This window comes from Choloepus didactylus, chromosome 3 (assembly GCF_015220235.1).
Source record: "Choloepus didactylus isolate mChoDid1 chromosome 3, mChoDid1.pri, whole genome shotgun sequence".
In the NCBI taxonomy this organism is placed as follows: domain Eukaryota; kingdom Metazoa; phylum Chordata; class Mammalia; order Pilosa; family Megalonychidae; genus Choloepus; species Choloepus didactylus.
In genome coordinates this window covers 58,496,392-58,523,428 of record NC_051309.1, presented here as the reverse complement: position 1 = coordinate 58,523,428, position 27,037 = coordinate 58,496,392, and the positions used below count along the sequence as shown (strand labels likewise).

General features: G+C 41.6%; 1 protein-coding gene across 5 annotated transcripts; it reads left to right on the top strand.

The window, feature by feature from the left end:
- Positions 1-26,647, top strand: HOPX (HOP homeobox). 5 transcript variants are annotated; one of them, XM_037829871.1, is made up of 3 exons: positions 1-222; positions 19,724-19,880; positions 25,851-26,647. In XM_037829871.1, exons 2-3 carry the CDS (start codon positions 19,737-19,739, stop codon positions 25,926-25,928), a joined length of 222 nt encoding a protein of 73 aa, XP_037685799.1. In that variant the 5' UTR covers positions 1-222; positions 19,724-19,736; the 3' UTR covers positions 25,929-26,647. The 5 variants fall into 5 exon arrangements, with proteins under 5 accessions (XP_037685799.1, XP_037685798.1, XP_037685801.1 ...); XM_037829870.1 differs by lacking the exon at positions 1-222 and adding an exon at positions 3,748-3,884; XM_037829873.1 differs by lacking the exon at positions 1-222 and adding an exon at positions 3,975-3,996.
- Positions 26,648-27,037: the final 390 nt, after the last annotated feature.

The following is a 27,037-nucleotide window of genomic DNA, read 5'->3' as shown; positions in this document are numbered from 1 at the left end:
TAGCAAACCTGAATAACCAGAGAGATGTAACCTGGGCATACTTTCAGTTGTTCTCATCCTGCCCACACTGCAGGTTTTTCAGGTCCCTGCCTGAGCGTGCACTCACGGGCGTAAATAAACGTGCTATCAACAGCCTGCCTCAGCCAGCCAGCTATTTAAATAGGCTGGCATCAGCCAACGCACGCAGCTTCCAAACCAAGGACTTGCCTTTGCCACCTCCACGTAAGTAACTTTCAAAGGTTTGCCTTTAATGCAGAGGAATGAATTTGTGTAGAAACTAAATGCTAAGTGTCATTATCATATTTGCTCTTCTGGTGGAAAAAAAAAGGCAGAAGCAAAAGAATAAAAATTAAAAGCTGGTCCCCAAGCAGGGAGCCAGGCAATGCTACTGGGAGTAAGATATCAGACCCTTGCAAACTTGGTTTGAGGTTGAAGTGGAATTTGCAGCAAGGGGGAGTGCACGTTGGACTTTTGACCAGCAGTTGAGATATTTCTCTTGCTCCCTCCTATTTCTGAAAGATACTTTGAAACAGCACTTGCATAACTATGCTAGATGCATACGAAGTTTTCATTTAGAAGCCAATTATTGCTAGTCTACATCCCAGCCCTTTATCTAAAATCAGACACAGTACCATTTAAAAATGTATTTTGTGTTTGATGTAGGGGAGGGAGGGAGGTTTTTCTGAGTTGAGTAGAGGTGGCTCAATTGTGAATTTGCAATGCTATTTATTGTTACTTGTGGTTCTTACAATACTTATCATTGTAACATTTAACATTAATCATTAAAACACTGATTTTGTTTAAGACGAAAGGGAATTCCCTGCTCTGGGACTTTGAGGAAGTGTAGGTTTGGATATTTGAGCACAGTGTTTTCCAGGGTAAATTGGATAGCAAGAGGAGTAAGAGTCATAGAATAAAAAGACACAACATACCATGTAGCTTAGGTGAGAAGGTCTTAACGAGAAGAGGAATGCAAAACGTTCCCATGAAGAAGTATTGCCACTAGAGAGGGCCCTGCAGTGTGTTTTAATTAAGTAGGGTTAAATATAATCAGAGGCGAGCAGAGGAAAAGACAAAGGTACTGGAGAGGGGGTGGGAATGGGAGTGGATTTATAATGAGACATCATTTTCATAAAATGCATATAGGAATATAATAAGGAGTAAGGCATGACACGAATTCAGTAGTTCATCTTCTTTGGGCCAAGGAATCTAAGAATTTGGTGAAAGTCAAAGGCCTTTCCCCAGGTAGTCCACCCACTCCTGCAAACACCCTTGAAGCTCATTTCCTGAATCCTTAGAAGTCCTCAGATCCTAAATTAGGACCTTGGGTTTAAGCTAATGCATTCTTTTTTGATTAGGCAGAAGCTTCTAACTAAGGAATCTACAGAGTAGTGGGGAGTTAAAACCCTTATCACGGCAGGCATTTCTTGGCCACCAAACTGAAGCTCAGTTATGAGTTCATGAAGGTCTTATTTCAGTCTAGCAAGTAATGATTAAGGAGGCGGGGAGGAAGAGAAAAGAAATAAAAGGTAACCCCTGTTCTCAAAGATCTAGAAATCTTAAGTACAGGGACACAGTTAAGCTCAACATTGAAGCCAGGCGGAAAAAAAAAAAAAAAAGTACATACTGTATGATTCCATTTGTATGGAATGATAGGAAATGAAAACTAATCTATAATAACAGAAGGAGATCAGTTCAGTGGTTGCCTGGGGAGGAGGGGTGGGGAGGGTTAGGAGCACGAGGGAGGGAGGGAGGGATTCCCAAGGGGCACAGGAAACTTTGGGGAGGTTTTACTATCCTGATTGCCGTGATGATTTCTCATTTGTCAAAAGTTATCAAATTGTACACTGGAAATAAATGGAGTCTATTATACGCCAAGTATATCCCAGCAAATAATACTTTAATAATATATTATTGGTTTATAAAGATTTTAATGCTGTATGGTTTATTATAGTTAAAAGCATTTCTACAAATCAGCTTATGCTATATGCTGAAAATAAAAGATGCATATTTTCAGAAAAAAAATGTAAATAAGAAAAGTGCAGGGAACAGACAAACAGGATCGTAGACTTTATTAAACTGGAAGAGTCCCTGGAAATCATCTAACCCAGTGACTGTCCAAACTGGAGAATGTTTAAAAAAACACCAGTCCTGTTACTGGGCCTCACCCTAAACTAGGTGCATCAGAATCTTTGGGTGTTTTTTTTTTTTTTTTTAAAGCTCCCCAGGTGGCTCTAATGTGCATCCATGGTTAAGAACTAGTGAAAGCCAAAGCCCTCATTTGGCAGATGAGGACAGTGAGGTCCAGAGAGAGGGTGCACCCTGTTCCTGGCAACTCAGTCACCGTGTCATAGCAGAGGACGTTGGTCACAGGGCAGGGTGCAGCTGGGAGGTGCAGGGAGCACACAACAGGAGCTCAGAGGAGGAGGGACCCGAGGCTCACACTTCTGGGTTCTCAAAACAAGACTTCCAGCGCTAGCTAGAATAGGGTATCTGGTGGTTCTCAAGTGAATTCTTGGAACACAGACATGCTTCAGGGCAGCAAGCTGGAGGAATTACTCAGAGTGCTCAAAGGTGCATTATTTAAGGATTGTGCCAATGTGTGAGGAGGGATGGTGAGAAGGGATGTTCCAAAACTGAAGCTTCCTTTTGTTCCCTGCATAATGTCTAACAAAAGCAAGAGGATTATAACTATTAAAAAGAATCACAGCAGGCACACCAGGCACTCTGCTCTGGGAGACAGGCAAGTCATTCTTTCAGGAAATATCATGAGTTCTTGGCATTGGGATGGGTCTATTTGGCACTTCGCGGCAGCTCAGATCAAAAGCATGAGTGGGGGTGAAGTTTGTCTCTGTAACTTCCACTCTTGCGGTCTGTCGCTCACCAACTCCTCCTCAGCACCCGTGTGGGTGCAGGTGGGGTGTATGGGTGGGTGTGGGACCGCAGTGCTTCAGCAGGTCAGCCCTGGCCCGCTGGCCACACTTTGGATTTTTCCCATCTCTCCTCCAACCAAATGTGCCATTTCAGGGTTCTCCTTCTCTCAGGCTTTGCTTAGCAATCTCTGAAAAACTACTTAAAGTTATGATTCTAATAGTCAATAATGTTTTATGAGTTGTGCCCCTCCCCGGGATACTAAATAGGTTATGGCAAAATAATGTATGAGGGAGTCCTTTGAAATATTATACAAATATAATCACCATTTGAATTTTAAAACAGAAGTCAGGAGAATCAGAGATTTAAGCAAAATATATAGAATTCCAAGCAACTTGCCGGGGAAAATATACCAAGATTGGGGGTTTTCAGTAGAATTCTTCAAATCACATCCTGTGGGCAACCACCTCCAGACTGTGGGTGCTGATAGATTCCCTTTTCTGAATTAGTGTTTGCTTTATTATAGGCATCCCTCCTCCTCAGAGGCGGCTGCCTTTCATTTACCTTCCTGAAAAATGGGGAAGTCCTCTTAACACGACCACAGTGGAGATAAAACACCGGGAAATTCTGCTCACGGGGCATTATCAATACGACCTGGTTCCTTCTCCCCACCAGGAGCACTGGCAGAGCAGCTTGCCCAGCCTTAGTGGCGGGGCCTTCCTCCGTTGGGGACCCAGTCGTGCAACTTGGGTCAAGGGTCTCCCCAGTCCCTGCGACTCTGGACGCATGACAACCCTTTTGCCCATTTGAAACAGCGAGATCACTGCAGCTCGCGTCAGCTGCCTGTGGCGGGACCTGCCTCTGTAGAGGGGCGTGGCGGGGTGTGTAATTAACCGCCCTTGGCGGGGAGCTGGGCCGGCGGGCGAAAGGGAGCCCAGGCGGCGGGGCAGCCAGAGGGCGCGCGGCCGGAGCGAGAGCAGCAGCGAGGCGGGAGGCCGGGTCCGCGGGTGAAGGTGAGCGCCACCCTGACCTGGGTCTCAAGCTCTGGGGAAGGCGGAAGGCGGCTGGCGTCGGGACTGCAGCCGGGGCTGGTTTCCTGCCTCCCTCTGTTTCTTCTCCCTGCTGGTCAGTTTCTGGGGTGGTTTTTGAAAACGAGATTTGCACTGCTGATAAAATAAATGGACTGCTATAAAAGTGACAGGACTTCTTCCTTCCTTGGATGAATTTTCTTTGAACTGTTCCCCTCACCTTTGTTTCCAAATTCTCTCCGTGTGGAAGTTAAAAGGATTACTTGGGCATTTTTTAAAGTCTGTGTCATGCCCTAACCCCATATTAATTTGTCCTTGTGGTTGGCTTCGTCAAACTTTTAAAAAGCCAAATGAATGGGGAAGGTCGACAAGACTATGCAAAGATGAAATTGTTGGCAAAAGGATGCAATTGTGGCTTGGAGCGATTTACAAACCACTGACCTGCCCATTTGAAAACCAACTCCTGAGGTCCCCGGGGCAGCCCCTGTCTGTCTGTCCCGGACCACACCTATTCTGTCCACCCAGCGGGGGCGTGACTGTGGGGAACAGGCTTAACTGGGGTGCATACAAGCCTGAGTCTGCGAACAGAAAGGTTTCACCTGCTCTCTTCCTGGCCCTGGTGCACTAGACTACCCCTGCCTTTCCTCGGCCCGGATGTGGATCTGGGCTTCCAGGCTGTTGCCTCTAAACAAACACGGTTTGGGGGATGTGAGTGCACCAAGCAAGTGCAGGTTAGGTTGTCGATTTTATTTGCTGAGAGATGGCCTGCACCTGCTTTTAATCAAAGTGCGGAGCAATCAGCCACAGAACTCCCCAGTGTAGACGAGTCCCAGCAGAAGGCAGCCCAGCCTGGGGGGCAGAGTCCAGGTCTGGGAATCAGGAACCTGTGTCCTATTTTTAGCTCTAACTCAGCTGTGATAGAGTTTTACAGCAGGCAGGAACTGTAAAGATTAGTTAGTAGGATTATTAACAGCACCCCCTTTCACTTTAAAAAGTACCTACCTGGCTTGAACAGTAAGTTATGTGATCACCCCATGAATATGATAGATGAGGGTAGAAGAGAGTAAAGAGACTACCTGAAGTCTTAGACTTGGTTCGTGGCTGAGCTAGCTCTGGAACCCAGGCCACCCTTATGCCTCATTCTGGCCTCTGTGCCAGGACATTTACTTCCTCTGTGACTCAGGTGCCCCTTTGGGAGACAACCGTATCCATACTGTCCAGACTGAGAACTGTTTTGCTTTTATGTGGCTCACCAAAAGAAGTTCAGTATAAATGTTGGAGGCTCAAGGAATGTTCGTGACAAGGTCAAGTGACTTTGATATTTGCTTCAGGCCCTTGTAATTTGTGGCTATGTTTGGGCAGTGATAGAAACTCTGTTAAAAGTGGGGAAGTTAGTTTTTATCCATTCCCATATAATGTCTTGTAATTGAATTCTGGTGGTTTTGACCAAATGTGACCACACATGAAAACTCTGCCAGATCTTTCCTGACTTGAATGACTCTGTTCTTATATGTTTAAGGAAAAAAAAAAAAAAAAAAGCCAAAGGCAGACATCGATCAGCTCTAATCTCTCAGTGTATACTGGGGAGGAAACTAATGGCCGTCACTCTATCAAACAGATCACAATGGAAGTTTCCTGTAACTCTTAAAGACATAACAGATCTCCTTCAACTGTCTGGTCTTTGTTGATATATTTTCATTTTCCTTCCTGTGTTGTTTCTCCCTAAGGAAATTTACATAAGCAATCTTCCCTACCTCTTAAATCCCCTCAGTCCTTTCCAAACTTCTAGTTTTCCAAACCTCTAATTTATTAGAAGCGTCCAAGAGTAAAATCTGTTTTGTAAAAAACTTTGTCAATAACTTATGCCTGTAAAGTGTCTTTCCCATTATTATGGATTCTTTACACTGTTTCCAAGAAGTAGACTAGCATCCTTTGGAGATGGCTAGAACTAGGAGTTATGAAGCAAGAGCCTGAGATCATTTCCTTTCCCTCCTTCACTAACACATTGTACCCAACCCAGGGCTCCACAATTTAAAGGGGGTGAAAGTCCTTGGATTTTCAAGGCAGAGCCTTCAAAACAACTCAACAATAAAGTCAGATCTATATGAGTGGCAAAAGGACCTGGTGTTATTTAATTTTGACAAGGAAAGTTAAAAAGTGGTTTACTGATGTTGCTCAAAAGCATGGAGGGTGGTCATGGAGGGCAATGACCAGCTATTCATCTCGTCTTCAAGGAAAAAGATAAGGCCAGGGATTAAGTCAGGCTGTAGCACAAAGGATTTTAAATGAATCACGAAGAACCCCTTCATTATGCAAAAAAAATAGATGGGAAGGAATTACACAATCAAGCTGTGAAAGATAGAACAGTCCACCATTCAAATTTTAACTTTTCAGTTTTTTTTTCCATTTTTGGATTCATGTTAAGTTAACATAGTTCTTAATTTGTGGTGCACACAAGATCCCTTATTGAGTTTTATATCTTTTTCTATTTCTCTCTTTTTTTTTACTCAACATTATATTTTAAAATCTGCTTATGTTGCTAATTGCATCTCTAAAGTATTATTCCTAACTGCCTATAAATAGGCCAGTTTTTATATGTACCCTTTAGTTATCTAATCCTCTTGTGTTGAACATCTCTGTTGCCTCCTATTCTCACGAATAATGCTGCCATGAAAAGCTTCATATGTGTGCTCCATTGCCCTTTACATCTGGTTGGTGGGAGACAGATGAAGGAAAAGAGGCTGGCCGGATGGTTTATGTTTTCTTTAAGTAACATGGATCATTGAACTGTCTGTGAGAAATGGATACACGTGTTATTGCAATTTTTGGTCTAGTATTTCAAACACTGAGAAGCTTCTCTGGGTTTCTTAGTACTTTACAAAAGATTGAGTGACTGCAATAATTTTAGGGAACTTAAAGTGAGTGATCTTCAGTGATCTTCAATGATCTCCCCTTCACAATGTCACTTTCTTAAACTCAGGCTGGTCATTTCTAGAAGCATTCATTTCCTCATATTGGTCATTGATTGCCTAGAAAAGGTAAATGAAATGTTCTAACAAACCTAGTTAGTCATGAGGTTATGTGAAGTTTCTAGAATGTTTCGCCATTTTAGATTGTGAAACCAGATGTTATTCAGTTGCTCAACATTGTATATTGAGTCATTGGGATTAGAACCTTAATATTGGTACCTTGTATTTATATAGTGTCTTATAATTTACAGAGTATTCATAAACATAATCCATCTCATTGAATCTTTCCAGCAATCCTGTGAGATAGATGGATAGGAATAGGCTTCAATTGTAGATGTAGAAATGGAAGTTCAAGGCAACTAAGTGATTTGCCCAAAGTCACTTGGAGAGAAAGTGGTAGTGCTAGGAGATTGTGGGTCTTCTGAAACTTGAACCAGTCTCTTCCTGCAACAAAAGGATGCCTGATGCTCAGAGAAATGATTTACCATAGGGTCAGAGCTATCTCCTGAGCTGGACTGTCTGGTGTATCTGTCCTCTTCAATAATTTAGTGACATTAATGAGTGGGCCAAAGCGGCACACTCTCTGTTTGTCCCATTAGCTGAACACTTGTTCTTAAAAATAACTAGATTGGGGGGAAATAAGGCCCATGTCATTGAATAGCATGCCAACAAGCAGCATGCGTAGTTGGACTTCGGCATAATTCGAAGTGCTACCAGATAGAAGCTATGTGTCATTTTATCTATTACCTCATTACGGTCATAAAATAAGAATGGCAGTTGGGACATAAATAATAATAATTAAAGTATATTTGTGCAAAGAGAGAATTCCATTCTCTCAAAAGAATCTTTTCTAGACTTTTCAAAATGCAAAAACATAGAAAGCGTATTTACTCCCTGCCATTTTAAAATATTCATGCCATTTTTCCTCTCTATGATTAGTTTAGAAAGTTGATCTTTTTGTTACTTGCTTCTAAGCTTAGGAGTGCAAATTTTTGTTTAGATTTAATGGTTCTCTTTAGGAACTATTGAGATTTTCCCCTAAAAGTGGAAATTTGTGTATCTAATTTCTTGGTGTATTTGAGCATCCAGTATTATTTGGTTTGAAAAGCCTTGAGCACATGGCTGTGCTCTGTAGAAATCTCTAGGACAAGCTGTTTTTGTTCCTCTGTTTTTATTTGATCATGGGACTGAACTCTGTTTGCAATGTAATGGATATTCACACTTACTATACATCAGTGCAACCATATTAACAATACCCAAAGCAGGCAGAGACCCAAGCATTATTCATTCTACCAGATTAATTTCTACCCTGTGGATTCAAACTGCAATAAAAATGAAAGATCAGGACATTCGAAACTGTAGTGTATTCTACCTTTAACCATAGAGCCACAGCAGTATACTTTCCTAAAAGTAAAAGAAAGCCTCCTCTTCACTACTGTTATGTATACATGGTTCTGACCTCTAAGATCTTAACAGACCTACATCTTCCTAATCCACATCAGAAGGAGAGAGAGCTAAATTCAGCAGAAGCATTTTTACTGTCCCCTACCGAAGTGAGAAACTTAATGTTTAACACATAATCAGGTGACCAGATGCCCAAGTCTGCCTGGGGTACTTCTGATTTGTGCCTGTTGTTCTGGTGTAATAGCATCCCATTTACTCTTAAGTATTCCAGGTGAGATGACAAATTATATGGTCAGCCTAATTTGACAGGCAGTAGAGGCTGAATATTAAAAAGCACCCTGGTTCAAAATGTTTCACAGGCTCTTCAGTTCTCCTTTTAGGTAGGAACTAGGCACAAACTACTTAGCAAATCAGGGACAGAGCCCCAGAAAAGACCTCTTTACTACACATTCTCAGATCAGTGACATTAATAAACTGTTTGATAAAGAATAACATGAGGATAATTTAAAACCCAGACCACTCTGATCATCAGTTTTAGAAGAGAGAAGTTTTCAGAGGTCATCTGGCCCAGAACCCTCATTTCTTGGGACTAAGAAATAATAACACTTCTGGCAATGTGTATGTCATTTTACAGGGTTCTAAGTTATTTCATAAGCATAATCTCACTGGATCGCAACTGGAGTAAATAGGCAAGGAAAGAAGTTTTTAGCCATATTTTACAGAAAAGAGGACTACATTTCAAAGAAATTAAATGACCCAGCCAAGGTCATGTAACTATTAAGTGGAAGAATTAAAATTGAAATCCCTGTCTGACTCCTTATCTGGTGCATTTTCTATTACTCCATGCCAGTTTAATATCTTTATTCATTAATGAGGATTTAAAATGTATTCCTTACCTATAATTTATCCATTAATGGCATACAAATATTCCCTCTGTAACTAATGCTATATATTCAAAAGCACCTTACTTATACTTTTCTCTTTTCCCAATTGCCAAGACCTCTGGCCAGCAACTAAGCTGTTCTAGTCTGACAGCGCCACATGGTGGCTAGCTCAGGGAATGCGAGGCACAAATCTTTCCTATCTCCTTGTCCCTTGGGTGGAAGGATTGGGGGTCTGGGAGAATCAATCCTTCACAGTTATGTTCACAGTTCATAATATCATGAACAATATTTCAGACAACCTACTTCCTCATTTCAATATTTAACATTCCCTTTCTTCCTTTCCCCTTCTTTCCCTGTTTCATCTATGATACAAATACAGCTCTAATTATTATGCTTTTATATCAAGATAAAGGAAAATATTTTGTCTTTAAATGAAAATAAAGTTCAATCAACATTCATTTAATAAATACTCACTAAGCATCTAACAATGTGCTAGGGGCTATTCTGAGTATTTGGGATGATCAGAGTTGTACTATATCTCCATAAGATCCTCAAGAGTTCCCAGAAAGCCCCATTAGTATCTACACCAAAACCTCATTTCTCTAAACCCAATTTTAATTAAAACTGCTTTGTCTGTGCCATCTCTTTTCAAAATAAAGAAATGATTTATTAAAGGTTACTAGAATATTTCAACAGTATACATATTTTTTTCAATTACAAACATACAGCACTTCAGTTTCACCACCTTTTCTGGTAGTCTATCTACAAGTTATGTTTCTAGAGAAATCTTTTTCTCAATTCATAACAATCATTGTAGAGACAGACCTTTGGGAACATGCTGTTTACAAAGTGGAGATTACCTGTATGGAGGTTATGGAAATGAGGGTGTCCTCTTTCACTCACCCATTTATTTCTAAGAAGGTAGACTAAATACCCCATTTATTTCAAAGCACACTCAAAGAGGAAGGCTAAGACTTTATTGTTGTCTTCCACCACTTCTCCATTTTTCTATATGCAAGGCTTTGGATTAGAACATGAGTTGGGCTATCCATGAAAAGAACTCAGTGTAGGTACAAAGAATTTTATGACCAGGGTTAATTAATGATTGGTTCACTTATGGAAGTCATTCACAGACACCCTCCCTCCAATAACTTTTCATAATATCTTGCTGTTTTCTGAAAGTGGCTGTAAAAAGCCTGGACCACTGAGGCACTTGTTACAACAGTTTCAAGAGTTTCCCTAATCTTTTCAATACTCCGTACATCTAGGGATTAAGTAATAGCAATTGTCATTAAGATCCAGTTGGTCTGACTGAAAGCAACCTTTCCCTTCCATTCTGTCAGATGCTGTAAAATTTTCTCATCTTTGAATTACATGATTCACATAATGTCACCTTTCAATTATGTCGGTACCAATAAAAGAAGAGCACGTAGGGAAAGAAAGCCTGCCTAGCTGGTGGTGCTGGTGGTATCAGTTGAAATCACTGGTCAGAGCTGTCTCTGGTCACCAAGGTGGAGAAACGTGCCACACAGAAGGAAGCAGTTGCCGCACTAGCCACACCCCACAGAGTCACAGCAGATACCAGGCATGGCCTCACTGTCGTCCCAGGTGTCACCACCCAGCTTAACTGCTCCCTCTTCACAGCCACCCTTCAAGGCTTTTTTGTCTATATAACTACTCAGTGCAAAGAGGAAATGAGGTGTCGTGTTTAAGGACATGGATTCAGAAGCAGGCCTTTCTTTTCTGCCACTTACAACCTGTGATTCCTTGGAAAAGGCATTTAACCTCCCTCTATATTAGTTTCCACCTGTGTAATAAAGACAATAAGAGTGCCTGCACATGGTGTTGCTGTTCCTTTGATGATTCTCTGAGTTAATACATCTAAAGCGCTTAGAACAGTGCCTGGCACACAGTAATAACTCAACAAATATATTGGTGTTGTTATAATAACAGGGGTAGATTTCTGTATGTGATTCAGTAATTAGAACCAACTCTGTGTTGTTTGAGGCAGTGAGAACCAAAGCATCTCAGAAGGCTAGAAAAAAAATTTTTTTCCAATATTATCTGTTTTGGCTTTGGAATATGCCTAGGTCTGGTTGTTGAAAACATAGAGCAGCTTCTTTCTAAGTTATAGCCTAAATCAAGTCATGCAAAATGCCATTCGTTACGTTCAGTTCAGTAGACATCCAGTGATTACCTATTATATGCCAGACACTCTGAATGAATGCTGGGGAGATATTAATATACAAGCGATGACACATCCCCCTCCATAGGAGAGCATATAATCTAGTGAGAGAAGACAAGCCCATGAACAAATTTCTTGAAAACAATTTCAATTTGGTCATTATTCTCATGGGCCAAGATAACCTTTAAAAATCTATTCACCAATTCATAGAATATTTTTTTCCTGCTTATTATAAACTTTCATATTACTCATCTTCTGTTCTGTTAATGCCTAATTGATAGATGAGAGGAAAGAAGAAACTGGGGAGTGGTGGTGAGAAACAAGCAGAGAAACCATTATTTTAGTGAAAATATCAAACCAAAGCACATTGTAGAAGTGTCTAATGAGAAAACATGATTACAATATGACATCCACCTTCTCTTCCTGCCACTTTATTGATCTTGAGAAGTTCCACTCGGGGATTCATTTTATGATGACACAACATATACAGCCTTTAATTTCTTTAAAAAACAGGTTCTCATTACAATGTGCTTTACCATTTCAGAAAGATAAAAAAGAAATTGTAAACCACAAAGAGTGCAATTTAAAACTGCTATTACCAGTTTGCCACCCAAGAGACTGCCTACCAGATACTAGCTCACAGCCATTTTAAAAACAATATCTTCCATAAGCACAGCACTTTACAGTTTATAAACACTTTCCCTCTAGTAATGTCATATGAACTTCACAACAGGGCTGTGAGCTGGGCAGAGGTACGTTTTATTATTCCCCTACTTCACGTGAGAGAAATGGAGGTTCAGTCAAGTTGAGTAACATTTCAAATGATTACTACTCAGGACTGCCAATTATTTGACCTTTTTACGACTTTACCCTAAATTTCATTTTGTTCTTAATTCTGCTGGGTTTCTTAGGGGTGTCTAATGTGAGAGGAAACCAAACTTAAAGAAGAGGACCTGGAAAGTAATAAGCTGAGTTAACAACTACACTAAATATATCTGAAAGCTAGCATCAGATAAGCAGAACTTAAAAGGTCAACAGCATTTCATATTTTTAAGCCATAGGCTAACCACCAAGAGATACGCAAAGTTAGAGTAGGGCTGAAACATTATCTTTGCCTGATCAAACTTGTGGGAATAAGAAGTGATTGGGATGATGTGGTCACGGGTGGCCAACTGGAATGAAATGAATTCAAATATCAGTTGGCATCTTTAATCCTACTACCTCATCAATTCAAGGGCAGCCTGTTCTGGGAGAACAGCATGCTCATTGCTGTGGATTGGCAAATTGTTCTCTATGGGCCCATAACTGTTACACTGCGTCAAAAGTTAAGAGCTCCAGCCTCACTAAACAAACTTCAACGAATCACCCTTTGTCTGTGCCTCAGTGTCCTCATTTGTAAAATGGAGTCAAAACAAAACTCAGAAGAGGGAGATTCTGTTGTCTCTAATGCCTTGGTGTCATGCAGTTGTTAGGGATTTCCCAAGAGATGCTGGGGAGTCTGCAAGAAGGCCACGGCAGCTAAGAATGAGGTTGGAGGGGCCAGTCCCCATTCTTCATTAAAGTAATAGACGATGACTAAAATTAGAGCCCAAAAGATCCAAACAGGCGATTCAGTGTTATCTTAGAATTTCTGGTATCACAAAAGAACATAATGAGATTATATTGGAAGGCAAAAATCAATCTTGATGTTCACGAAATCACAACATGAACTGCTTTTACTGCTGAAGCCAGGAGAAAAAGGTAGGAATCCGAGTCTTCCCTGATGTTGCAAAACAAGACTAAATCCATTCAGATTTCTAAGAAAGGATGGTGAGAGAAATTTAAATAACTTACATCAACCTGCTTTAGAACTGGAGCTCAGCACATCATGATATCACAGTCCAAACACTTGAGCACGTTATTTGATTTTGCATGTATATCTTATTTTAAACCCACAGCCTATATTTGCCATCTTTTAGATTTTTTCAGTCATCCCTTTATCCTTTCTTCTTCACTCTGTCATTTTAAAACCATCTCTGTGGTTTTCATTTGGAGATTTTGATATTTATTTTTTTTTTTGCCAATAGTTGATATAATTGATAGTTACTTTTTTTTTTTAATTAGAGAAGTTGTAGGTTTACAGAAAAATCATGCATAAAATACAGAGTTCTCATATACCACCCTATTATTAACACTTGTATTAGTGTGGTACATTTGTTACAATTCATGAAAGAACATTTTTCTAATTGTGCTGTTAATTACAGCCTCTCATTTACAATAGGGCTCACTATTTAACACAGTTATTTTTAAAAGGGCGGAATCAAGTCCTGACTCCCAGGAGCTCTGTAGAAGAGAAAATGGTAACACTATCAGCATAATATAGATAAAGGATCTGCTGTAATTAATTTTCCATACATTAAAAAAAAAATTGTTCCTGGTGACCACTGGAAATTACCAAACTAGCATAGAGACCAGAATCCAAACTCAAAAAATACCTCAAATCCCCTCTGGACTTGGACAGGAAATTCCTTTACACAGGAAATAGTGAAAATATGGAGCCTTTTACCCCCAAGAAATTACAGAGGCCAAAATTATATATAACTGCAAGAAAGGTTTAGATATTATTTGTGGATAAAAATAATACATAACAATTTTTGCAATACAATACAAGTGTTGATGAGGATGTGGAGCAAAGGAAATGCTATACATTGCTGGTAGCAGTGTAATTTTGGAAAATAATCTGATACTATGCTATAAAGCTAAACAGCACATACTTATGACCCTGCAGTTCCACTCCTAGTATATACCCTAGAGAAACCCATGCAAATGTACTTCAGGAGACATAGCTAGGAATGTTCAGAGAAGGAATATTCATAAAAGCAAAACCTAGAAACAACCCAAATATCCATTGATAGGAAAAGAAATAACAAATTATAGTACATTCATAAAATAGAAAAAGCTTGAAAATGAATGAGCTTCTAGGTATCAGAATTGTGGATGAATCTTGGTACAATGTGGAGTGAAAAAAGCAATTCACAGAAGAATTATATATAGTCTGATACCATTTTTACAAAACAAGCGAACTAAAAAATGTATGGTCTTTTATAGATCCATACACATGAACTAATTTCAAAAGTAAAGGAATTATAAATACAAAATTCAGAATTGTGATTTCCTCTGGGGGCAGGTCAGCAAGGGGATGGGATTGGGGAAGAGAAAGAGGTAGCTTCGATAGTCTTGATAGAGCTTTAATTCTTAAATTGGGTGGGGTTCGCTCGTGTTATTTGATTTATGCTTCATAACTTGCATGTACATTACATATACTCTTTTGATATCTGATGATCTTTCAATAGAAAATTAGGGATGTTTAATTCACTTCCTTAATCTTCTAAGTTAGACTTGATGGAAAATAGCTCCCATACTTTGTCTGAAAATGTTGTTTGGCATCAATAACTCTAGGCAAGAAGGACCATTGGTTTGATCAAGGAAGTCTCCTTTTAAGAAAAAAAAATGTTTTTTTTATTTAAAAGTAATAACTTGTTATAGAAAATTTGGAAAACCAGAAAAATATAAAGAAGAAAAAAAAGTAGGTCTTGCAAGTAGACTTACAGTCTAGATGTAAGTGCTGTTAACATTTTATTATATTTTTCTCCAGTTTTTTTCTATATATAAAATCAGTATAGCATTTAAAAATGTATTTTCCTATTTAGATCTGTCATCTCATTTCCTTTGAAGACAGCAATGAAGCTTGTGCCCATCCTTCATATTCAGAGTCTAATGTTCAGTCTTAAGTTCTATAATTTAAGTTGTCTATACGATAATTTACATTTTAGCATTTCCCTAGCTGGATTATTTAAGGAATTAGAGCAGAGCAAACAAATTCAAGATTACCAAATCTTCCATTGGAAACTTGTGTGATGGAGGTGGCAGGGGTTTTCTTTTGTTGACTTGACTTGGTTAAACACTGACCTCAGTACAAGAATATGTTTTTTTCTGAACTCTTTTTGTTTTAAAAGTTTTACATTATTTCTGAATTTTTGTAAGCATGGAAAAAATACCTCTTTTCTCTTGCTAATTCACAATTTTAAAGGCATTTTCTCCTATTCCTGATGATATAGACAAAAGATTAATGGATATGGTATCTAATTTTTTTATTCCACTATGTATTTTTAAATGCTTGTTCCTTTAAAACTACCTCAATCTGCCATCTACTCAACTGTTGAGATGACTGGAAGACATTTTTAATGCATCTGTACAGGTATAAGACATAAGCAGTTCTAAACATTTATAGTTGATTTTAATGATGAAATTGCAAAATCTTGAAAGAGCTGAAAACAACAAACTTCTTTTTTCTTAACCATCCTACATATGCTAGCCTGGGAAGGCACATCAATATCCCACTCTTTATTTGTCAGAGACTCTGACAGCTTAAGTGATTTCCCCCTCCTGGTCACTCACTCCCATCCCTAAACCCTCCCTCGGCTCTAGAGTAATTCAGTACGTGATATGTAGGGAGATGCTAGCCCCATCCAAAGACCCACCATTTCTCTTAGGGAAGAGAAGTATATCATTTATCTTACTTAGGACAGTACAAAATGCTTCAAGAGCCTATTGCTTCTGTGACGTTTGCAGTAAACATAAAGGAGACAATGGCTAAAGAAAACTGGAAGAAGGCCCTAAAAAGTAATCCACTAATTTTTTCCCCTTTGGCCAGCTCACTGCAGGACCCCATGTTTATGAAGAGAATCTAAGACCATTTGCCACTGATAACTATTTTCTCTTGGTTTGATATCAGTGGCATTACAGAGAGGTCAGAATGGCTGGGAGAGGAGAACAGGATGTTAAATATGAGCCCAAAGCAATTCTTGCAGGCTACCAGTTTGTAGCACTATCTGTGAGCTAGTTCATATAGGTAGATATTTTTAAAATAAATGACTGTAGGATTAGGAAACAAAGTAAAGCTATTAGATTGGCATAACTGTATACCCACACTTTGGAATCAATTTAAAAAAAAAAAACAGTAGTTTTAATTCAACCTCTTGAAAAGGTTTATGCATTGTCTTCCCCCAACCACAAAAGAAAAACACAACCACATGACAAATTACTCTTTAAATGTTTCACAAGATATTAATAACTGCAGGGCCAATAGAACTTGTGCTAAGATTAAAGTTTGTCACTTTAAATTTTTTTTTAGTTCTTTTCATCTGAGATTGTTTATGGACTACCTTCAGAGAAACTTCTCAACCATTTCCTCTTTGAGTTGAGAAACTTTATAAGGCCAAGGTTACTAGGGAGATTTGGTTTATACATTTCCTGTAAGTGAGAGAGAGAAAGAAGAAACAAAACAACAGAAAACACTTTTCACCCAAAGAGGGTGTAATAGCAGAGACTGAGCTTTATAGAGAAATAACAGGTAAATATTGTAGAGCTTGGACCATTCACCCCAATTTCTAGGTCAACTTTGTTTGCTTGGTGCACCTTGGAGAAGTAGGTGCTTTAGAATGGTCCTCCTACAAATCTCCTTAACAACCAGCCACGTACAATGGCTCTCATCCAACTAACCCAAGAAGTCCTTTAAAGTAAACCAGAACCTCCCCCATGAAACCTCATACAAACTCCTGTAACTGGAAGCCACAGAAATCTGGTAAAATGTAAGTACATTAGTAGCCCTTGAGTTTTAAAACCGCAATCAAATGACAAAAAGAAAAAAATGGTACATGCATAGCGGTCTTTGAATGAGTGCATTTCATTAATATTTTTGAAGGACTGAGGCTTCTACAAAGCAGCAGCAAAAATTTTCATGGAAGACCCAGCATAACTGTGGAAATGGAATCAGATGGAACCTTTCTTGAGCAAGAAAGAAAATCAGAGGCAGCAGTTGCCTCTCTACTGTGTTCGTTTAGGAAAAATGATCAGTCATGGATGGTTTCATTGGGTGGCTTCAGCTGGAATTAGTGTCCTAACAGAATGGGCAAAGTCCATGCCCATTCAAAATGGCAGTGAGCCTCTGCCTGCGCTTAAACTGTTGCCCTTCTGATTTTTATGCCCAACTAGAGAAAGACTGGCCTGGTAAGAAGGATCTAGTAGAGCATAGGACTGCAACAGAAGCCAAGGCTTCCCATTGTAGGGTGCTGGCCGCTCCCTGGGTGACCTTGTAAATGTTAGTCTTCCTGTACCTCATTCTCCTTGACTGTTATAGGATATGACCAGAGGAGGTCATCGCCAAGGTTCTTTCCAGCTCTCAAGTTCTATGTCAAAGAAAGGCTGGGAACCCTGTCAAAAGGAGAGGAGGCCTTTCTGATCTGGCTTGACCCCCTCCTGTCTTAGTGCTGGAACAGGAATCAATCAATTCTACAGATTTTTTTGGTAGGGGAGTCTAGAATCCCCTAAAAACACAGGAGATTTCAGAGACTTGATAAGTGACTTGAGCCTAAGACCCTTTCACAGTAAGGATGGCTCTTTGTCTTAGAGGCTAGGGAAAGACATTTATTTAGGCAGAAGATGCAGATCATGGTTAAAAAAAAAAAAAGGTTGTAACAGCATCGGGTATACTAAGCAGGCAGAACAGTGAAGTGTGGCTCATCCCCAGACACAAACCACATCAAAACCTACTTGGGGTTGTGCTGGATGATTTTGCAATTATTTGTTAAAACAACAAACCAGTGTGATTCCCACACTTGTGCTGTCTTTTACAGTCAGCAGCATCAAGTTCTGACCTGCCTGTATCAAATTCACAGCCAAGAAGATCTTGAAGGCTCTAACTTCCTTTAAGCAATGCATCTTGAATTGAGGAGAAGGGAGGAATGATGCATCTTTGCCCATTTTCTTTGCCCTGGCTCAGAGAGGCAACTCAGCCATCTAGAGAACTTAGGAGGAAGTTGTGTTGCCCAAACATCTGCTAGAGACTGTTTGGCTCTAAAGTATGGAGATTAAGAGACCTTAAATCTTGCGATGGATCCGTATTAATCAGAATTGCAAACCGCGGGAATTGGTAAATCCAAATTCTGCAGGGCAGACCTTAAGTTGGGAACTCCAATCAAGCTGCCAGGCTGAAATAGAGATAGAAATTCTTTCTGACTGCTGAAATCCTCAGTTCTCACCTCAAGATCCTCAACTGATTGGATGAGGCCATGCCTCTCATTGCTGAAGGCAATAGAGGTAATCAGACACAGATGCGATCAACTGACTAGTGATTTAAATCCGTCTACAAAATACCCTTATGGTAACAATCAGGCCAGTTCTTGCTTGACCCAACAATTGGCTAGCCAAGTTGACTTATGAAATTAACTGTAACAGACTCGGTCCCCTGACTTTCTAATAAATTTTAGTACAACCATGGTGGTGATGGTGGTGGTGGTGGTGGTGGTGGTTGTCAAAAGACAGTTGACTGTGATTCTCCTCAATTGGGTTTGGAGGTCCTCACCTCACTGGGGCAGCACCTAGTGAAGTGGACTCCAGTATACTGTGGATACCAAACCTGGCCATGCTAGGGAGTGAACAGCCCCTGGTTGGCTTGAGGCATTGGACTCATGGCTTTAATTAGAAAAATAGGGATTGGGGAAGTGAAGGAGGGAAGCAGGGGGTTGCTGATTGCAGAGTAGCCCATACAATCTGACAGAAGTGTCTTTTGTTACTCAGTCTTCCGCTTTGGGAAGTCCAGGAGTAAATCACGTCTCCTCCATGAACTCCATCTCTGTATAATGAAAAGACTTTGAGAGAGACGCCCTCATTTCCCCACTATGAGAAGTAACTTCTGTCCTGCGGGTAAAATTTCTTTGAAGGAGTGTACGGTTCTCCCTAGCGAGGACCTCCAAGTGCTAAACCACTTCAGTGGCAGAACGACCAGTACTAATAGAGCATCCTCGCAACGAACTCGGACGTGCCCACCTTCGCGATCTGTCTGTCCCCAGGGAAGTCTGTCCCAGAGCAGTTAACTCCCCATCCCCGGAGGTAGCTTTTAAGGCGTTTTTTCAAAATCAGCTCGGTGCTTCCTCTTTTTCCTTAGAGCCAGAACTGCGCGTTGCGTCATCTTCCTGCCCCCACCAACCTCTAGGAGAGACCAAGGGCCCGGGGAAAGTTGTTGTAAAAATTCCCGGGGAAGCCCGGGAGGCCCGAGGAGGAGCAGCTCAGCTGTAGCAGCATTTCAGGAGCATCCTGGAAAGCGCAGCCCGGGGCGGGGTGGGGACCGCTGCCAGCCCAGCTCCCGCCGCCGCCTGCAGCCGCCGGGTACGCGCGCAGCGGGGGGACAGCGGGAGGAGGGTGTCAACCCCGCCCGCCCAGGGTGCGCCGGCCTGTGAGTGAGCCCGGACGGTGGGTGTCCGGGGCGCCCCCGATCTCGGTCCTTCCTTTCGTCCCGCCCTCCCGTGACCTCGCTCACCGCCGCCACTTCTCCCTCTCCCTCAGCGGCGCAGGGACCATGTCCGCGCAGACCGCGAGCGGCCCCACTGAGGACCAGGTGGAGATCCTGGAGTACAACTTCAACAAGGTTAACAAGCACCCGGACCCCACCACGCTGTGCCTCATCGCGGCCGAGGCCGGCCTTTCCGAGGAGGAGACCCAGGTGAGCCCCCCAGACGCACCCTGCGCGCGCCGACCCCGGCCCTTCTGGGACCGCCGCGCCCACCCTCTCCGCAGCTGGGATCTCCTTCGCGCTCGCTTTCCGGCTCGCCGCGCGTGCCCCTGGGCTTTCAGCTTTCCTCACTCCTGCCCGCATCTCGGGAGCGCCATCCCGGGAACCCAGACTCTGCACGCCTCCCACCGCTGTATCCCAGCTTTCCCGCTCCCACCGGCGCTCTGTCTGCCCCTCTATCCCCAATCTGCGGTCGTTTTTCCAGGAGCTGCGTGGAAACCTCAAGGTCCCCCTTCTTTCACTTTGCTTTTCCACTTTCGCTTACAGCCCAGGATAAACGCTTTCTCCTCTCTCCGGGTTGGGAGCAGCGTCTCTGGCCCGCTTTTGCCTCACTTTCTTCTGTTCAATGTCTACTCTGGGCGGTGACCGAAACCTGCGCTAGAGGTGCGTTTTGCGCTCTCTGCTCCCGGCGCCCTCTGTCCCTTCTGGTTGGGAAAGTCAGAGCTGGGAGGGATCTCGGTGGTCATCTATAAGATCAGCCATCGGGTTTGGCAAACGAGGAAACTGAGACCTACAGGAAAAGACCTAGATAGTCGCCAGGATGCGATGGGCCGTTAGCAGCAGAGCTGCATATAGAAAGCCACCTCCAGGACCCAGCTCCATTCTCTGTCCACATCATGCTGCAGCTTTCTCTTAATTGCAGAGCCAAAATTATAGCCAGGAAGATTTAGTTCCAATTTTTAAAAAATTCTCTGCGGTCTAAAATTTCGAATCTTTTTTCTGGAGATTTCTAAGAAAGTAGACACCTGACGTTACAGTTGAAGGGAGTGGAAGCAGATGTCTCCTTCAGCACTGTGGTTTATCTGGTTTTTAAAGCTCAGGTGTTATGTTATCCTGAAAATTGCTTGGAGTAAAGAATGCAAGACTGTCCACCTGCAGTGTTGGCTCCTTAAACTTTTTTTTTTTTTTTTTTTAATCTCTGTCTATGCTCTGACTTCTATTTTCCCTTAAGTCATGGAAAGACAGCTATGCACAATAATACCCCTTGGAAATCATCTGGTTCTTTTTGGTGGGAGCACGAAGCACTTCACAGTTCAAATCTCAACTCTAAAGCTTGGGACCTTCTTTTCCTTCCCATTTCATAGATCAGAGCACAGGCATTTTGTCCTCTCCTCACCATGAACCATGCTCAGTGGTAAAGGGTGCTCCAATGCACCTAGAACCAAGATCCTGGACCCCAAGACCAAAAGGAGTTTTACTAATTAAGCCAGACTCACTTTGGAGTCTCTCACTTTGGAGAGATAATCCTCTCATTCAGAGGTCAAAAGAAAGGCAAACATATCTGTTTTTAGAAAATGGAACAGCTGTCTGGCTAACCAGAACCAGAACCTAATGAAAGGTGATTTACTGTAACCCAAGTCAAACAGCTCAGATTTCTTTCAACTCCCTGAGGAGGCAGCCTGCTGAAGTTTTATCATTTAAAATCCCACACTGTATTTGGAAATGAGGAATGAACACAGGGACAATAACACATCTTTTAAAACCAAGGCTTTGGGTTTATTGTGGGCAGAGTACCAACTAGGGGTCTAGCCCCTTCTCAGCCCCTATTTCTCCTGGGGTCAAGTTATCATCATTTCTCTTAACTGAAAAGCAGAATAATTATGTTGACCTTTCTAATGAAGTGTTTCCCAAGGCACTGTTCCAATAAACATCTAAAAAATTAACTCATGTATTCCTCATGACAATACTGTGAGGTAGGTACTATTAGCCCAACTGTACAGATAGGGGAACTGAGGCACAAAAAGATTAAATAACTTCCCCACGACCACAGATCTAGGAAGTAGCAGAGCTAGGGTTCGAACCCAGGACGTGTGGCTCCAGATTCCAGGCTCTTAACCACCATGTGATGCTGTCTCTACAGAGGGAGAATGGAAACAACAGGGTGGGAGTGGGAGAGAAGGACTGAAAACTCAATTTATGCTGTATCTCTTCCTGCAAAACATCTGTGCATTGAGCAACAGTCACCCTGGACTATTTTCAAACTTTCCTTGAGATTCACCTGATATTGGAGACTTGAAATGGAATCAGGTGAGGCGAGGAAGACAGAAATGCAGCTGCATCTTTCTGTGTTTGAGGTCAGCCAGTTCAGTCTAACAGATTCTCTGTACAACAGGTTCATCTGCCCCTCTCACACAGCCCTTCTCCCACTTCTCTACTGCCATCCTCAAATGATAGACCCAGCCCCAAAATGTGTGGGTATGGAGGTGAGTCAGCCTCTTAAGCAAGGCCCCTGGCTTCCTCTTCCTGCCCCTGGGGCTGACGCCCAAGGCAATCACACCTTCTTCCTCCCTGTGGCTGCCACAGCTCTGCTTGCCCCTTTGTCTTCCTGCCTAGGCCTGCAGGGATGCCTCTGAGACCCCAGAGCTCAGAGAGAGGCAAAATTTAGCAAGTTCAGGGAAAGAGCCTTCCTAGCTACCTCAGGCTGCCTGTCCTTTGTCATCTTTACTGGATTGGGTCTCATCTTCCAACTTCCCCTCCCTCCACCTCCATGTGAACTGTGGTAGGAATGGTTTCTTCTTTAATGTTCTCAAGCAGTGTTTGCTTCCAAAGTATCCAATAGAAAAAAAAAAGTGTCTTCTGGAGAGATGATGCCCAACAATGAACTTTCAGGCGTTAATAAAATTATTGTTATTTATAGCAGGCCTTGTAAGGATCCTTTAAATAGTTCTTGGAGGCCACAGTCTGCTTGGCCTGCACATAAGCAGCATCTGGTATCAGCACTTCCTGTTTCTATTCTTTATTAGTGTTGCCCCTTTCCACGAGAAAGTCACCAAAGCCAGTGTCTCATGTGCCTGGCGCTTCATCCTTCCCCAGACCCACCCGCCTCCAGAGGCAGAATCATATTTCTCACTTTCCTAGAACAGGTAATACTTTAGAAGAAAAATAAGCATGAGATGTTCTCATGAGATAGTTAAACGAGAGCTGATTCATCCTGCTGACACTTTGGCAGGGTCAAGGGGGAGTGAGAAGATGAAACATTCTCTGACGAGGGGGCTTTGATGACCTCTTTTCATGACTCTTCCACAGCAAGACAGGGTTCTCTGAGTGAGGCGAAGGGTGCTCTAATCAAAGTAGCTTTTTAAATTGTACTTCCTGGGGACCTAGAAGAGGCTTTTCTCATGACAGTAATATAGATTTCTCTGGCATTTAAATTAGATGAAATCTTGCAGAACCCCCATTTCTCTGTCTCATTATTTTAAAGGCACTGTTAGAAGGGGCTGTGAAAAGGGGCCTCTGGGACATTGAGGTGATCTGACATTTTCTTTTATCTTTGATTGAAGCCCAGTGTAGCTGGCATTGGTTCTTAGAGAAGTTTCCAGTATTTTTATCTCTTCTTGATGTCCTGGGCCTATTCCCAGAACTCAGTGGTTCGAGTTGTTGGATGTTTTATCAGTGGAATAAAGACCTCTAAAGGTCTCCCCTTGAAAAGAATGAAATGTTCGTTGCTAGAGAAAAGCACAGGAACAATGTTATTTTGCCCCAAACCTTCCCCATCACAGTGTCTAATTATCATCTGCTCACTCGGAGTAAACAAATCCCTATCAGTGGGTAAGGGTAATAAGGGTATTCATTTAGAAGTAAGCCAGGGATGAATGTCTTTCCCAGGGGATGACTGAAACAAAGAAGAGAAGGATAAAGGTGGAGAACTGTACTGATGTGAGTGAGACGTGATATGATTCAGTACTAGACGGGGGGAAAAAAGCAAGAGAAGTGTTTAATAGGTTTTGTTGGACAGCAGTTGGTTTGCGAAATTACTATATACGTAAAGATTTAAAAAAAAAAAACTTCAGAAAACAGCTGAGCTTGTTTTGAACTCCCCCCCCACCCCTCCAATTATTCTAGGGCTTGCTTTCTAAGCAAATCACAAATTTACAAATGTGCTCCATGCTGAAGTTATTTTTAGTTGCCCTACATGTATATTCTGCTCTGTTATAGTGTAAAATTGCAGGTGGCTGTTCTGAATGAAACCAGATCAACCATTTTGTCTTAAATGAATCCTGATAGAAAACCCTCCAGATTGTAGTCAGTCTTAAGAACTCTGTTGTTTATTCAACTCTAGTAACTGGAAATCCTATTTAATCCAACTGTGTGGCCTTGAATGCCCCACTAACTCACAAATGGAATTGGAGCCATGCTGCTCTATAGGTCTTCTCCTCGAGGCCTTGATGCTTAGAGACACTTCTCTCCCTGTGGTTCTCACCCTTCTTCTGACCTTGGGCTTATGCTCAACTCCCTTTTAGCTCCCTAGATCTCTGAAGAGATGAGATATTTCCCAGCATGTCCCCAGAGCCCACCCCATTTGACCTCAGGTTGATACTGCCATCTGGGCAGGCATCAGCCTGTGCTAAGTCAGGAACCCTCTAGACGTCTCTCACCACATCATCTCCATCAGCACATCCCACACTTGGCATCTCACAGCTGTGCTCTTTGTGCTTCCTTTCTGTCCTCTTGTGTCCTTGCCCTTAGAATTGGTGAATTTTAGAAAACTCAGAAGGGCAATAGAGAGCCTCTAAGCTTACCCCTTCACTTATAGTAAAGTTGGCAGGTGCTCTGTTCTTAGGGACTTGCCCAAGTCCTCATAGCCAGTTGGTTAACAATAGACCTTCTTCTTGTCAAGGCCTGGGACTGCATAGCCCCCAGTGGTCACTTACATAAGCAGCTTGCCTATTTTTGCCAGTGTAAGACGCAAATAGTGTCATCCTCAGTGTATGCGTGAAAGATTGGGAAGTGCAGGAGAACCGATTTTGGGGGTCCCGACTTCTTGTAGAACTCGCGAACTCAGTTCCTCCATTGTAGATCAATGTTTGCTGCTTCAAACTTGTTTTCTGAAAATCCCAGTTCTCCCCTGGCCATCTCAATCCATACCCTAGCCCTGTTCCGCAACATAAGTCTCCTTAACCCCTCTTTAGGAAGACCCCAAACCCTTCATAGCATAATGAAGGCAGTCATTGACTTATCAAGATGATACCACATTGCATTCTAACATAAAAAAAATTTCTTTAGCACTAACATCATACCATGTCTAGAAGCTCCCCATCTGAGCCCCTCCCTAAATCTATGGTCACTTTTATGAGATGTGAATATTTGAGTCACATAGAGCTGGAAGATTCTGAGTGAACATGGTGGACCTACTCTGTCTTCTACAACTGTTCAGTGGCCCTGGGACAGGAGAGCTTGGTCTGGCCTACTCCATACATTCCCAAGGAAAAACACTCCAGGTTGTCCAGTTCTTAGTGATTTTTATTTTATTTAACAAATACTTGCTGAGCACTATTGGTGAGCAAAATCCTTGGTGAAATCAGTACACATTGATGAGATATGGCAGCCATAAGATCTATCTGGAAGCACTTCGGTTTCTTTTTTGCATACAATGGTCATTAATTAATCCCTAACTATTAAGCCCTTGTGCTAGGAACCAGGGATGCAATGGTGATAAGATGAATACAATCTCTGCTTTCATGGATCTTACATTCTAGAAGGGAATGTAGATTAAAAAGTGAATGTGTAAGTATATAAAGAAATTAAAAATACTGAAAGGTCTGTGAAGGTATAACAGAATGCTAAAACAGGGAATAAGGAGGTGGAGGGGGAGGTGATGCCCGTTCAAATAGAGCAGTCAGGGAAGGTTTCATTGAGAAAGTTCTATTTAAGCTGAGACCTAAGGATGAGAGGGAAATTGTCAGATAAAGAATAAAGATAGAACATTCTGGGTATCAGAAACAGCATGTGCCAAGGTCCCGAGGTAGAAAAGGTGTCACAGTGAGAAAAGCCATCCCCATCGACCCTTTCTTTGCTACCCACCTTTCCAGTTGGGCCACAAAGACTACACTTTTGGAAGGGTAGTGAACATTGCAGTTTTTCAGTATGAGACAGGTAATTTTGCACATTTCCTTCCTCCAGAAATGGTTCAAGCAGCGCCTGGCGCAGTGGCGGCGGTCAGAAGGCCTGCCTTCAGAGTGCAGATCCGTTACGGACTAAGGAGGTGGTGGGCATCCAGAGCTTCCGTTCATGAAGACCATCTGCTGTTTCTCTCCTCAGTGCAGCCAAGCTGTTTTGTTTTTTCAGTGTAGTATTTTTATGTTCCACTGTTAGCCGTTCTGCTATTTAGCACAATGTTGTATTTTTTCAATGTATATAACCAGAAAAGAAGAGAACAAGGTAGCTACGTGCAGCTTCTGTGTAAAGCATTGACTTGGCTGGGAATGTGGTATGGTTGCATTTTCCTTTGGGTCATGATGACAGTTTGTAGTGAAGACTACTAGTTTGCTTTTGACCATCAGCTCCCAGTAACAATTTACTGTCACCATCCACCTCAGAGCAAGCAAGACCTCTGTTAAAAAGATTACTTGACCAAGAAGGGAAAATATTTCCTTCTGAAGCTAATTCTCCTAGTCATTTTCCATATGTTTCATTTAAATACATTGAGTTGAGTGAGAATACAGAGAAGGATTCGAGTCATTCAAATTTCATAAAGCAGTTTCTTGGACTAAGGCTGCATTAGCTTGGAAAGAACCCAATTAGGCTAGAAGGCTGAAATAACTGGCAGAAAAAGCAAGTAACTAAGAAAAAAATCCATAGCCTTGAATTTACCTTATTTAAATGTGTTTGTTAAATTTATTTTGCTAAATGAAATGAATTGCTTTTTGCCTTTGAAATGAAAATATTCTTAATAAAACCTTAACTTTTTGTTGGAACTACATTGAGTCCTCTGTAGATTTTTAATGGAATAATAAGCATATCAGAAAGAAACAGAATAGTTCCTACATAGAAACAGACTGATCGAATGGGCTGTCTTTCTCTAAATCCTTGCTACTCAAAGTGTGGTCCAAGGACCAGCATCACTAGCATTAGACATGAGCATGTTAAAAATGCAGAATGTCGGGCTCCACCCAGACCAAAATCAGAATCTGCATTTTTATAAGGTTCCCAGGTTATTTGTATGCACATTAAGTTTGAGAAGCCCTGTTCTAAAAGACTCTGCAGTCAATTTGATCTATTTATTGTCATAGGACAGTTAACTGATTATCACAATCAGTTAAGATTGTGTTTGATTGCATAGACCAAACTTAATTACAGTGGAAGAATCA

Bases quoted from the DNA above. Each gene is read 5' to 3' on its own strand.
- HOPX (XM_037829871.1), top strand. From the start codon at position 19,737: ATGTCCGCGCAGACCGCGAGCGGCCCCACTGAGGACCAGGTGGAGATC. The intron at 19,881-25,850 runs GTGAGCCCCCCA...TCCTTCCTCCAG, and splicing joins TTTCCGAGGAGGAGACCCAG to AAATGGTTCAAGCAGCGCCT.